Below are 14,214 nucleotides of genomic sequence, written 5' to 3' on the forward strand. Positions count from 1 at the left end.
TATCCCAAATTTTATGCAGTAAAAGAGAGAAAAACTTGAGTATCAGTACACAGAGATCTGGATTTGATTTCAAGATTCATGTGGACCCAGTGCTAATTACACACATTTATTTCAACATGTCTGCAGGGAAAACAAAACAACACAAAAGGGTAGGCCTAATAGCTTTATTTTATACACATGTAAATCTTGGCTCTGTGTGTTCAGTTTTATGTGATTAAATGATATTGAGCTTTGCAGAAAATATTCTTTATCTAATGAGAAAAGACTGATTTGGATTTGATCAATGTAAAAGCCACGTATTCTCATTTTGCCACATCAGGACTAAAAAAATCTAAAATGTTATTACTAAACCTATTTGTAAAGGACATCCAGCAGAGGTGGCCTTGCATTCTCAAAGTCAAATTTTAGGAGTATTGACCAAAAAAAAAAAAAATTTTCCTAGCATTCTGAGATTTCTTTATATGATAAGATACTTGCCTGACCTTCCCTTATTGCCTGGGAGGAATTCAATCAGAATGGGGAATTTAATCCTCCACCTTATGTATTTTAATGACTCATTGTTTTCCTATTTCTTTCTAGTTCCTGCAAAGCTTAATGGACTTGAGCATGATTATTAAAATGCTGCAAATAAAAAAGAATTTTTAAAACCTTGAAGCATTCAAAAAAAAAAGTGGAGATGCAGTAAAGGGCATTCTAAAAATGGAGCCCATTTTGTTGGGAATGGGAGCAAAGTGTCTGAGCCATATGCTGGTGTAACACAGACAAACTGGATACAAAGCTTATGTCATAGCAACTTGCTCCTTCAGAAAGCAGCTATGGCAGAAATAATCCCCAAATTTGACATTTCGATTTACATGCAGCTCCAGATCAGCACCAATATTTGGATATCAGAAGTCCATTAGAGTTCATCTTCCTGGTCAAGAACATGCTGTTACCAAATAATAAATATAAATAAATGGGTACTAAAAAACTCCTTACACCCAGTTTACTCATTTTTTTTTTCACTTGAACAGAAGACCAGAAAAGAAGCACATTTTTTAAAATCTGCACAGTTATCTTTCAGATAGCATAGGACACAGTCCAGCAGCTGCCAGGGGAAAAAAAGAAAAGATTTTGTGGTTTTTCTTCTCTAGGAGGAAACCCAAACACACCCTAAGATAAGGCCCTAGCCTAAATCCGCAATAATTTCAGTGACTTTTATCCAGATTTACACTTCTTTAATGCAGAACTCGATTTGTCACTTGCATAACAGAGTTTAGACACCAGAAAAACTCCCCCTGTCATTTGAACTTTCTCCTCAGATGGCTCAGAACAAACTGCAACTAGTGATTTGGACAGAGCCATGGGTGGACAGAAACACAAACTATATTTGGATAATCCCACAGTGCAGGGTTTTGTTCTTTTGTTTTTTTTTTTTTTTTATTTTAAGAAATAAGAAAATAAAAGTAAAATAATAAACAAATCCTAAAATCTGTTAAGTCTACAATGTGACCAAAAATCTCTTCCCAAGCACTATTCGCTCCAAATCCCTGGACATGACAAAAATTATGTTTAACTGCATAAAATTTCTGCCAGTACATAACTTTGAAATGTACTTTCTAAGATAAGAGCCTGGACTCCACAGAAGGATGAGAAGCAGTTTTAGTCCACAGGGAATTTGACTCAACTAGATCTTCTCTTACTTAAAAGAAAAACACCACAAAAATCCTTTGGTGCACGCATGTGGAGAGAAAGCTCCATCAGCTTTGGAGGTAAAGGGGCTTCAAGCTTCAGCTTTTGTCAGGAAAGATGATGAAAGGGAAAACCTCATCCCACCACCATGAGAAATTTTCTCTCCTCGCACTATGCACAGACAAAGCAGCAATGAAGCCCCCTTGTCCTACTCCCCCCCCACCCAAAAAAGGTCACAAAAAGGAAAACAGTCCTGTGTTAAAAACCTAAAGCAGGTCCTATATTCGCAGTCTAGCTAATGAAATTTGCTTTCATTTAGTTGAAATAAACAATATCAGATTAATTCCTTTTTTTTTTTGTTTTCTCTTGGTGAACTTTACACATAAGAATTTTCCTCTGTTGCTGATGAAGATGTCTGAATAAACACTGCTATGCTAATGGATGAAAAGATCAAGAATATTCTGTCCTAAGTGCAGAGTGGAAAGGAATGAAGTCACCAGACTCTTGGAATCACTTTCAACTACTTTTAATTCCTAAACTCCAATCTCAATGTCACTGACCTTGCAAAATGTGGAAATTCCTGGATCCAATCAAAAAAGTGTTTGTAAAAGAAAAAGAGTTGTAGCTTTGGATCAGTCAAACTCTGAAAAGACTACCCTGCACAGGGCTGGAATTCAGCCTTGCTCTCTTTTAGGATGGGGGAATGATTTTCCTTATCCCAAATATCTTAGAATTTTTTACAGAATTGCTCGAGGGAAGCAAAAATCAGATATGCAGAAATCATTGCAGCTTCCTCAGGTTCAAGAAAGGGTTTTATCTTACAGGGGAACAGAAGCTGGATAACTCAGCAAAGAACTGGGAGAGCACAGAGGTACAATAAAGAGCAGGGCTGGCACTGATAGAAGTGAAAGAAAAAATGAGGGAAGGTAACAAGAAAAGAAAGAAACAGGAAAGAAAACAATTAAATGGCAAAGTGATCCAAAACAGGCAAGATGCAACCAGCTGAAAAAAATTATAATATCTTTATTTGGGGTGAAATGAGTAGTTAGACAAACCCAGGATTCGAGTGAATAAAAGGCTCTGATGTTACAGATCATCACAAACTAATCCTGGGTTGCTGGGGCAGACCAGTGACCTCATTGCAAGCATTCCTCAAGCCATGTTGATGCTGTCAGGCCACACCAACAACCTCCCTATTGTGAAGTTTTCGGAGTTAAAAATTAAATGCAGTCCAAAACTAAGCTCAAGGCTTCCAGTCCATGGCCTCCCAGGTGCTGCCTCCAAGCATGTGTAAAAAACTTCTGGTATTGCCCTCAAATTTGTTCTTGGTCCTGGCTTGAGGAACTTTTTCTTGCCTTTTTGCTACATTGCAGCAAGTGGTTCTTTGCTGGTTTTTTGGGTTTTCAGCCCAGGAAAATCAACTGCGCCGTAGAGTAGGACTGCAGTGCTTGCCCCTGCAGCCAGGTCAGTGCCAGAGTCCCTGTGTGGGTCACAAAGGACCAGAGCACCTCCTTTCCTCCCTCAGGGATCCCCTACCTCCTGCTTATTTTTAAGACAGGGGATCCCCTGGCAGGGTTTAAGCACAACCCCATTGAATACATCTGGGAAAAAGAGGGATCAGGCTCCTCAGCATCTCACATTCTTCAGGTAACTGCTTAATACTGAATGCTAAATAAAATTGCCCTGGAACACCTGTGGATAAGGGGGACATTTTTGAGCCACTAGTACTTGAGAATCCTTTATTCAAAGGCATTTATTATGGAATTATCTGGAAATAGTCAATTGACTGCGGAAATATAGCTAACAAAATGTACCATTCCAGTTATTTGTTTTTATATGCATCATTTCCTGACTTTCATTTTAATTCCATGCCCTCTAAGAAATGCAATCTCACAGATCTTTCCCTTTATTTTCCTGTAAAAATATCATAGCAGTTTTCTCTAGCTATTTACAATCTCTTCGTTCCCTTCACAGCTTTTCCAAGCCATGGAATGAAGAATTATGTAAAAATAGGCCACAAGAAACCAGACACACTTGATCTGCACAGCAAAAATAGAGCTCTTTAGCACCTGGCATTCTCAAGAGTGGTAATGAAGCTGGCAAGATAAGCCAGGCTTTGACCCAAAATAAAAAGCTTAGCCCTCACAAGAAGGATAAATTTCAACTAACACAAAAATGCTGTCTTTTGGTTTCTTGCAAGGTGTGACCCCAGACATCTGGACAAGCAGAGGGATTGGGGCTGACCATAGGTGGGAAATGCAGGATGAGGACAAGCAGCACACACGAAAACATTAATTTTAGCCTTTCATAATCTCTGAGGGCAAATTACAAAAACCCCCTGGTGCCTGCAATCCTAGGAGTGCTCAGGGCTGAGGGGGAAGCCAAAAGAAAGGAAAGCAACTCAAAGGACAAACCAACAAGCCTGCACTTGTGCGGTTTTTTCAGGAGCAACAAATAAATTCTTCAGGATAAATAACCGATCTGTGTTGAATTATAGATTTGATGAGGCACATTTAAAACTGAAAACGCATCACAGAGTTTATGTTAAATTTTGCTACCTCAGATGTTCCAAAGAGATGTAAAGAGGCTGTTTCCCAAGATGAAAATGCTATCATGTGAAAGATTATGCAGAGAGAATGGAAGTTTATCAAGTAATAGGGCTTTTGGTAAGAGAACGCATAAGGAGGAAGAACAAAATCTGGACTTCTGGAGTCAGCAGAATTATATAACAGAAACCAGAGATACACACAGATAATACAATCTTAATGCTGCACATCTTCAACTCAATAAGATTTTGTTGTTTTCATTCAGCAGGGATTTCACTCCATTAGAGACACTTGGTTGATATTTACTTTGCAACTTTTTCTGAATCAAGGTGGCATCATAATTCTGTCTTTTATGAACAATTCTAAACAATTACTTCAGCAACAGCACCCAGAAAATGGAAGAAAAAACAGGCTCTTGGCTTCAATATCTGAAATTATCAAGATGCATAGAATGGAAGAATAAAAAAAAACCAAAGCAGAATGGAGATTTGCTAAGGGAACAACCTTCTTGGACACCACAAGGTATCCCAGGTTATGCAAAGCATCCAGCAGTGAAATAAAATAGGAGAAACAAAAACCTCCAAACACCAACTCATTAAAAGGGAGACGGAGTGACATAAAAGGTTCAAGTAGCATCATTAGGTTTGGATTACCTGGAATCTCTGTCCAAGATCTTAAGCAGACCTGATTTAAATACTCAGAGTGTTTACTCTGAAAATGTCTTCTACAGCGTGACAAGACCTTGACTGCAAAAGCTGCATCTAACCCTGAACTCCACAGGAAAGACTCAGAGCCAGCCCAGGAGATTGAGATATAAATGGAGTGACAGCACCAGTGTGAAATATTGTGAGCAGTGTGAAATACAGTGTGAAATATTACACTCATTACAAAGCCCTGCGCTCCAAAGCCTGTCCCTTTATCAAGCCTCATCTAGAATTTGACAACAAACAGGCTCCTGGGATGATACTATTTCCTTTTAAAGAGGCTGAATATTACCAGATCAATTCTCACAAAGTTATGACTTGTTATTAAAATCAGAGTATTTATAAGGCATTACAACAAATTTCTTCAGCAAAGCTTCACTTCTTAAATTGTCAAACCATTGTATATTGAACAGAAAACATAACATCAACTTCATCTCTATAAAAAATGGAGTTTGACTAAAAACTGGTATGTTGAGCTGTTAAAAATTATGTCAACATAAATTCAGCATAATAGAAAGAGGAGTTGCAAGTAAGGGAGTCAATGTAAATAAATGCAAACAGGGATTAGCAATTATATAGTCCAATATTAGCAATTGAATAGTCCAACTTAACCCTTTTCAAGTTTATTTGAATCTAAAAGTGAGATAGTAGCCTTGAAATCATGCAAATATTTCGTTTTATATTAATAGGAAGTTTTTTTTTAAAATACAAATATTTGTTTCATACAATTGGAAAATTAATAAAATTACATCTATATTTGGAAGGTTTTCCTCATCCAGATCCAATTTTTCCATGGATGTTCCTGCCTTCCCAAAATGGGAGTTATATTGAACCTAATTCTTTTCCATAAAGCAATGGTGGCACATAAAAATCCACATACTCGCAAGCTACAAACTCAATCCTGTGCCAACAGTCTTAACTTCATGGTCTACTTTTAGCCTAATTACAGAAAGGAAATTATTGGGTGCATAAAGAGGTTTGTGATGAAGTGCTCAGCATAAGGACCTACATTACACTCAGAGTTTCATAAGGTTTAATTTTCCCTTCCCTTCCCTTTTTTCTTTTGGGCTTTTCAGTTTTTTGGGGCAGGTTCTGGGGTATTTGGTTAGGGATCTGTTTGCTAGGTTTTTTTTAATTCATCTTGGCATTTACTTTGGGAAGCATAGGAATTTTCTTCACGAATCATTCCTGACTATTTTCAACAATCTCTATTTTCCTTTTTTTTTTTTTTTTTTTAACTAGCATTTATTTCATGTGCTTTCATCTCTTTCTTTCTGTGTTCTCACCATTGTAAATGGAAGGAATAGAGAGCCCTGGGAGCCTCCACACATCTCTTTCCCCACTTGTCCTACCTCTATTTTTGACCTGGCTCCGCTGTTAGAAATCCTCCATGGCATTTGACACCACCTTAGAGAGCTCTTGAGGCTCATGTCGAAAAATGATTTAAAGAAAACACATTAACTTTTGAGGAATACCAGAACTCTCTGGGAGGCTCTTCAAACAGTTTTCTTCTGTAGCATGCTTTACTGTGCAGCCTGATATTTCAGAGCTGCATTGACAGCAACCGTTGGTTTCCTAACATCCTAATATTGGTGTGGCCATCAAAACCCTCCTGTTTTGTTACACAGAGACCTAGATATCTATAGATATAATATCATGATTGAAATGCACAGATCACATACTTCCAAAGAGGCACAGCCTATTAAAAAAGGCGCAATTACAGCAAATTTAGGGATATCGATTTTAGCAGAGCCTGAGAAAAGTTGGCAAAGGGTATCTCATATAATGCTGAGCAAACTGCAGTAGAAATAAACCCCACCATAAACATGGTGGTTTCCTATATCTCATTTAAACCTCAGAGTTTTTCCTCTCCAATATTTCAGCTCTGAGTTGCTCAGGAAAGAAAATGTGGCACTGACACAGCAAAGCTGAGGAGTCTCAGCCACACCCAGGGTCCAGCTGCAACACCCAGAGTCATTTCAGAAAAAACAGATGTCTGTTCAAAGAAGGGGTGATACACTCCAGAACAACAAAAAGATCCAGCCCCACCAGATCACAAGACCAGGACACAGTTTTCCAAATCCCATTTACAGTAACACAGGTCTTTAACAAGGCAAAATGTTTTTCCTGGTTCTAATCCAGTTCAAACAGGAGTTAGTTAATATAAAAGCTGTAATCTGCACTATGAGAAGGTCAGACAGCATGATCACATAAACCTCTTCCTGTTTTGTCTATGACCTATAAAACTAAAACAGAGGTGACTGAACAAACTTCAGGTCAGAGACAAAACTCAAGAGTACTATTTTCTTTTTACTACCCTCAGACAAATGCAACTCCTTAACTAATTCTAGCTTCCCTTGTGTCCCAAAGACATCCTGGTGTAGGATCAGGCAGATTCAGAAAGCAGATTCCTGAGGGATGGGTCATCTGCTGACCATTTCCAGTGCTTCCAAGGGGAGCTACTGGGATCAGAAGAATCCACTTGCCAGGCTGAACAACATTGTGTGTTTCACTCACAGGGTTTAACTGAAAATCATGATTGGAAGTTCCAGTTTGGCTGAAATATTAGTTCAGAATTTCAGCATTTGAGGGCTTTGGGATACGTGCACTGCTGTGCGCTCCCAACTTGACCCTTGGCTGCAAAGTGAGCTCAATGGCACTATCCTTTTATGGACTCCACCAGAATTTTGACGACAGCACAACCCACTAAATTAGTTTTGGTAAAGCAAGAAATTAATATTATTCATTTGATAACTTCTTTGATATACAAAAGTACATTCCATTTTTATCACTGTCAGAGCCACTGTCACTGGCACCCTCAAATCACTTTTTCTACTTCTGTTTTATGGCTTTATTTCTTTTTTTTAATTCTGTGACTTGCACCAGTTCTGTACATGGCTTCTGATTTTATTTCCCTGTACATTTCCTTGGGGGGTCAAGACAGTGAAGACTATTTTTTAAAAAAATCACAAAAAGGAAAACCGCCACTACTAATGAAAGGATGGTGTCTTAGAGCAGCCAAAACCCTTGAAGGGCTTGGGAAAGGTTTCTGACCCGACTCTGAGGAAACAGCACTGATTACAGGAATGCTGCGGAAAGCAGCACATTTCAACTGCTGGATACAATAATCCCAGCCTGGAAAGTGCAGAGAAGGCGAGAGACATTTCTGCTGAGAAGCAGCCATTGGACTGGCAGCTGGCTGGAAGCCAGATTGGGGGGAGACAGGAGCTACAGGTCCTGGAAATGCTTCCAGCTGTTTGGATCTGGGCGTAAAGATTGGGGCAAGGTTCAAATACAGAGCAATCCCCTCCTCTTCCTTTCCCCTGCCACCCTCCCAAGCACCTGCAGGGGATGTGCCAGTGTGACCTGCAGCCACTGCTCAGCCCAGAGTTCTGCCTGAGACCAAAACTAGCTCAAGGGCACTGGAAGCAGCCTGGGATCCCTCCAGTGGGTTATTTTTGGCTCAAGTGCCAGGCTCTTCTGTTTCAGTCTGTAAAATGAAGCCTAGGAGGAGTAGCTGTGGCAGTCATTGCCTACCTGGCAGGTGGCAAGGACATGCTGCAGGCTGGTCTCCAAAAGAAGGCCAGAGCATTCTGCAATCATCTGTACTTAAAGCAGCACTTACACAGGGCACCAGCTCTCTCCTCGCCTTCCTGCTCAGAATTTCAAGTAAGCCTCAGAAATGGCCACACCACAGAACTTGCACACCTCAGCCTGCAGTCCTTGTTATACACACAGAATACACCCAAGTTCAAAGACCAAGAGCAACCAGCTTCTGAAAATGAAGTTTAAACTTTGAAATAAAGCAAATTACTGTACAGTTTTGCACCAATGCAGGCACAGAAATAACCAACTTGTGATCAAAGGGAAAAGGAAAAGCATGGTAAGTTTTTCAAGCTCTGCCCTACATTTCAGTATGTAATTACGTTAACACACAATTCCCTGTTTTCCAATTTGTTTGCTGCCACATAGCAAGACTGAGTACAGGAAATTCTATTTCTTGCAACCATTCAGAGGAAAACAGAGTAATAATAGCAACAGATTTATTTCATACCAACTAATATTTGATTGCTTGTAACCCAGCCTAAACATTATTAATGCAAAGGGGTGTTTTTCTACGAACACAGAAATAATTATTCATTTAGCACAGATATTTGAAAGAAATTGCAAAAGGAACACAGGATTGTGATATTCTATCACACAACATGCATTTAAAATGTGGGAAAGTCACACCTCAGTGGTTTTGCCATCCAGATTACACAGCACGTTAAATGCTCACTAACATTTGAAACAGGTAATGCTACTCACTCCAAAACGACAACTGCACAGGGCTACAATAGATGTTTCTGTCCCTTTTGCTTCTATTAAATAACAAGTGATAAAAATAGAACAAGTCACTGCACGCTGCCAACAGTTTTGTAGATTTTCTTTTTGCTTTGCTGCCTTTTCTTCCTTCTTATGTTATCTGTCTCAATCTGATTTCCCTCAGCTTGAGGAGTATTCTGCATGCATTTGATTGATGAAAATCAAAATTACTGAACCATTCCCCAAACCCAAATAAATAAGTAAACAAACAGAATATTCCTTAGGCTGGCCAACATTTAATAGCAACACTTGCAGCTGAAAAATCAAGATTGCTGACCTCAATCACTCTCATCTAATTAAAGAAAATTAGTTAGAAAAGCAATTCTGCCACAAACCAGCTAATATCCTCGTGTTCTGAAATACCTGCTCTAATTATTTCACACAAAAAAAAATACACATTCCTTATGTTTACAGTCACAATGCCAGTTTAAAAACCCACTTTTTTACTCGTACTCGAAAAATGTTTAATTTCAAAGCAATTTCTCTATGTGGAATGTGTCTACAGACTGTATTAGCAGATTTTCAAAATTATCAAAATAAAAACACCCATGTGAAAGCACAGACAAACCATCACACACACACATCTCTCTGCATAATTATAGAGGAATACAGGAACTCTGACTTGAAGCCTAGCAACAGTATCCAAGTATTAGTTAGTCTGCTAATCAACTACCAAAAACTCACACATCAGCTCAATGTGCTTCATTTTCCTAAAGCAAACAAAAAACCAGACAAAAGAATCCTATCAGTCCTGGCTCCAGAGCTGCTGAAGGACAAGATGCATCATAGAAAACAAACCTTGTTCACTTGAAGAAGAACAACCCATGTCATTTACTCCGTCTGAAAATTCATCCCATCACAAAGAACCAAGGCAAAAGAGAGATTTAAAAATAGGTTATCCAAGTCAAAGGATTATCAGCTTGCAACATACTTAATATCTGCATATCTGTATGTAATGAAAGCTTCAAAATTCTTACATATATGATTGGGTTTTGTACCTCCATCCTATAGAAGCCATAGTAAATTCTGTACAGCAAATGCTTCCTAAATCTGCTGTGCTCATTTACTCACAGACAGCTGCAGGCTGGATGAAAACAATCAGGGATTAACTTTTCTATTCATCACATCTTTTAATCCATTACTTTCTCTTAGTTTGCAACAAATAAATGCATAAAGTTAAATAAATTATAAATGTGCTATGGTTAGTTAAAAGAAAAAAGAAGTTTTAAAGGGACACTCTTGCTATTATTATTATTATTAAATATTTTTAATGGTGTGCAAGTGCTGTACATCAGGGATATGTGTAAGGTCTTCCTCAAAGCAGAAAAGAAGATGCAACAGTAGTCACTGAGCTGGGATACACATCTGGGTCCCAAAAATTTCCAAAATAACCGATAATTAAAATAAGCTACTCTGGTGCTGTTATTATTCTTAAAAGAAACCAAAACTAATTTGGGGACATGATGAATTGAAATAATCTGAGAAGCCACACTAAGAATTTCATACTGCTTGTAAAATGAGTTTCTAAGTACCTTATGGTAATGGGGTTTCTTGCTTTATGAAAAATACTATTGTAATTTGTTTCAAATAGGATTACTTTTTAAATGATATGGCAATTTCCATTCACCTTTCAAACATCTGCCATGAAAACAAAAGGGATTCCCTCATAAAAGATAAATACAATGAAATCTGGATCTTGTTATTAATCCTTTATGGGCATCTCTTTTTTTCTGTCCTTGGATTCCTTTATCTTTTCAGTTTGATTCAGTCTTACAAAACAGCCTCATCCCAGCCCAGAGTAAGAACTTTCCTGGTAGAATCAGCCAGGGGAGGTTTTTTGGACTAAAGCTACAGGAATCCCTTGCAAGGCTTTTTCTTTATGGGTTTATTCACATTACTCCATGGGACATTATTCTCACCTTTTTTGGCTCTAAAATATTGTTTATAATTTTCTTCTTTTTCAAGAACAGCTGGAAGTCTTATGATTATTGCAAAAAGCTAATTTTATATACACCTAATTTTCACATCTATCTGATGTGAAAGTGCTTTACTATTAAATTAGAAGGAGGAAGAACAATCTTGGTGGGATTTGATCTGTAGGACAAAGATTTAGTGGCTCTGATGTAAATCAGAATTTTCTATTTCTAAAACAGAGTCTAAAATAATTACAAAGTGCAAAGAGATTGGGATTATTAAATGAACCTAAAATAATAAGTTTTAATGAACTGGTTTGGTATCAAAATTCAGAATCCAACCAAAAATACACATTCTGAGATGAGTGATTAAAAGTTTCTTGATAGTATGAATAGTCCTCATCTTCCTGAGGATACTTCCCAAGCTCTTCACTATTCCTTCCTCCTCTGCTGCCTCTAAGGAGGTGCATTACTCAAGTGATAAATTTTGGAATACATCCAAAATTATAGGAACATAGTGGGTAACCAGACAAGCACAAGAAGCAAAAACCAACTTGCTGAAGCTGAAATGCTGACATCACTCTGCACATTTATCATCACAGCAGCTCTCAGGTTTTCTGCTCAGGATTTGGTTCTTTGATTTACTCTTTTTTTTTTCTCCACCGGGAGACACTCAAAAAATGGACATTTCAACAACTTCATTTTTCTTAAGTAATAAAAATTAAAGGACAAATGTCCAGCTCAGTTAAATTAGGTGGGAGGAAACAACATAATGTAATGTTTACTCTTTAAGACAAATCTCTCAATTTAAACAGTCATGCTCAAGGCACCATCTTGCAAAAATGGCAAGTGAGTAATGGAAGTACCAATATTTCTATTTTTCAGTGGCAAAGATGGAGGCATCAGAAAAATTTGGAGAATCTTCCCATAGAAAGTATTTTCTAAGAATTTTTCTAGAAGTCACCAAATCCTACAAGTCAGCAAAGAAAAAAAAATACCCATGTGTAAATATAAATAATAATATGATGGTCAACCTAATAAGAAAAACATGTTCATTTTTAATTCATGCTTTACAGATTATTAATAAATATAGATTGATGAAGAATTCTTACGTGGAAAGGAGCTATCCCATTATCCCAAAAAAAAAAAACCCTTCCAGACTGTCTCTGAACCTTTATGCAGAAGCTATGACTTTGGTGCATTTTGCCTTCAGTTTTCTCAGTGCACACTGCAAGAGCTGAAAGTGCTACAGAAACTTACATTAACACAGAACCTTCAACCATATCCCTGCAGATCATATGCAACAGGGAATGGAAAGGGAAAGTAGTCCTTAATCTACATGCTTAGTTTTATGTTTCATGTGAGCTGGCCTAATTTCCCATATAAATGAAATACTCAAGTCAGAGATTTGCCTCGCTGAGTTAAATCAGTGCAGGCAAGTACATAGAGCCTCCTGCTGCAAAAGAAATATCTTTTTTTGTTCAACTTCAGGATATTTCTCTGGAACTTTAATTAACTTGAATTAAAGCATTTTAACCCATTTTGTTAAACTGTATTAGGCATCACTTGTATCAAACTGGCTTTTATTTTAATGGCAAATCCCTCTGCATAAAAAGATATCGAAAGAGCATCCAATTTTTTTGTCAGGGGCCCTTAATCCCACCAAACTCAGTGAGAGGGATTGCTTTCATGGATATGGGGAGTTGGCTTCTACCATATATTAATTTAATTATAGAGAAGCATCTTTCTCCATTTTCATCTTTTGATCAATTATTCCTATTTGGGAGCTGCTTTAGGCGAGCCCAAAACAACCTGCAAGAGCCAATCTGGCTCTTCCAGGGAAGTGGATGTGTATTTAGTTTATTACAAACTGACTGATTTATACTTCGAAAACACCTACTGCTTACCACATTTTCCTCTTCAGAGTATATTTTTGAAAACATTTCAGCTTTTTACCCATCTGCATTTTTTTACAAGAGTTACTTTTCAAACCTCCCTGAAATGTCAGCAACCCTGTGGTTATATCTCACATAGAATCAGTTTTAACATCTTTGAAAAATCCTGGCACAAACAAGCACAACTTATTTTCAGAGTCTGTAAATATTTTGCTTACCAATATCAGCTTCCCTGTGATTCTTGATGTATTCAGCAAGCTCAAAATTTCCCGCTATTATAGCCACCTAAAGGGTTGTAAAACAGGCACAATTAATATGTTGTCATCACTTGCCAAGAAGGAAAGCATGTCACATCACTGACAAATATCAGGCAAAGATATTCTCATTTCACTAACTGGAGCAATTCTATTACTTTCATTCTGCAATACATATCTACAACACTGAAACAGCAAGAAATGAGATCTTAATCTGTTTGTAAGAGCACTGCCAGTCCCCCAGCTGCCCATTTCCCAGGAATGCTGGGATGGTGGCAGTCTCAGGAGGCTGCTGGAAGAGCTGCTGCTCTTCACATGGTGGCAGTCCAAGGCAGCAGTGAACATTAAGCACAGCATCCCCATAGCTCTGGGAGCTGTACTGATGTGTGGGGAATGCTGCAGGAGAGACACACTGAAGATATTATCTCCCTTTAATTGCTCCTGCCTCACTCCTTACCTGAGCAAAAAAACCAGGAGCTGAAATGCAAAGTACACAAGAGAGACCAGGACCAAGAGCTACCAATATTGAGGTTCCACTAAGGCACCAAAAATCACACTGAAAGAGAGACTGGCGAAGTTTATGCATATGTATAGAGTTTAAAATGTCTAAATACATTGAGCTCTAAATTAACAATTTTCTTTTCCATTTATTTCCCGATTGTTGAACACAGATCTGAATTCTCATTTCAATACACTTAAAAAGAAAAAACATCTCCAGTGGGTGTGAGGGAAGCATTTCAATTTCACCATTGCTGACTTCTCCCTTTTTCTTCTTCTCCTCTTTTTGCCCTGAATATCAAGGAATTGTCTTTTCTGGCCCCATTTTGCAGCTCTGACAGATCCTGTTCTCTAGTGGCACTGCAGAT

At 38.1% G+C, this 14,214-nt stretch overlaps 1 protein-coding gene across 1 annotated transcript in view; it reads right to left on the minus strand.

Moving 5' to 3' along the window:
- Nucleotides 1-14,214, minus strand: part of SHANK2 (SH3 and multiple ankyrin repeat domains 2) — a gene marked incomplete at both ends in the record, with an annotated part of 241,253 nt that overhangs the window by 196,898 nt on the left and 30,141 nt on the right. Inside the window, one exon of the mRNA XM_084208756.1 lies at nt 13,313-13,379. Coding sequence (XP_084064882.1) covers nt 13,313-13,379 — 67 coding nt within the window. The remainder of the gene's footprint in view (nt 1-13,312; nt 13,380-14,214) is intronic.

This window comes from Fringilla coelebs, assembly GCF_963513975.1.
Source record: "Fringilla coelebs genome assembly, chromosome: 6".
NCBI lineage: Eukaryota > Metazoa > Chordata > Aves > Passeriformes > Fringillidae > Fringilla > Fringilla coelebs.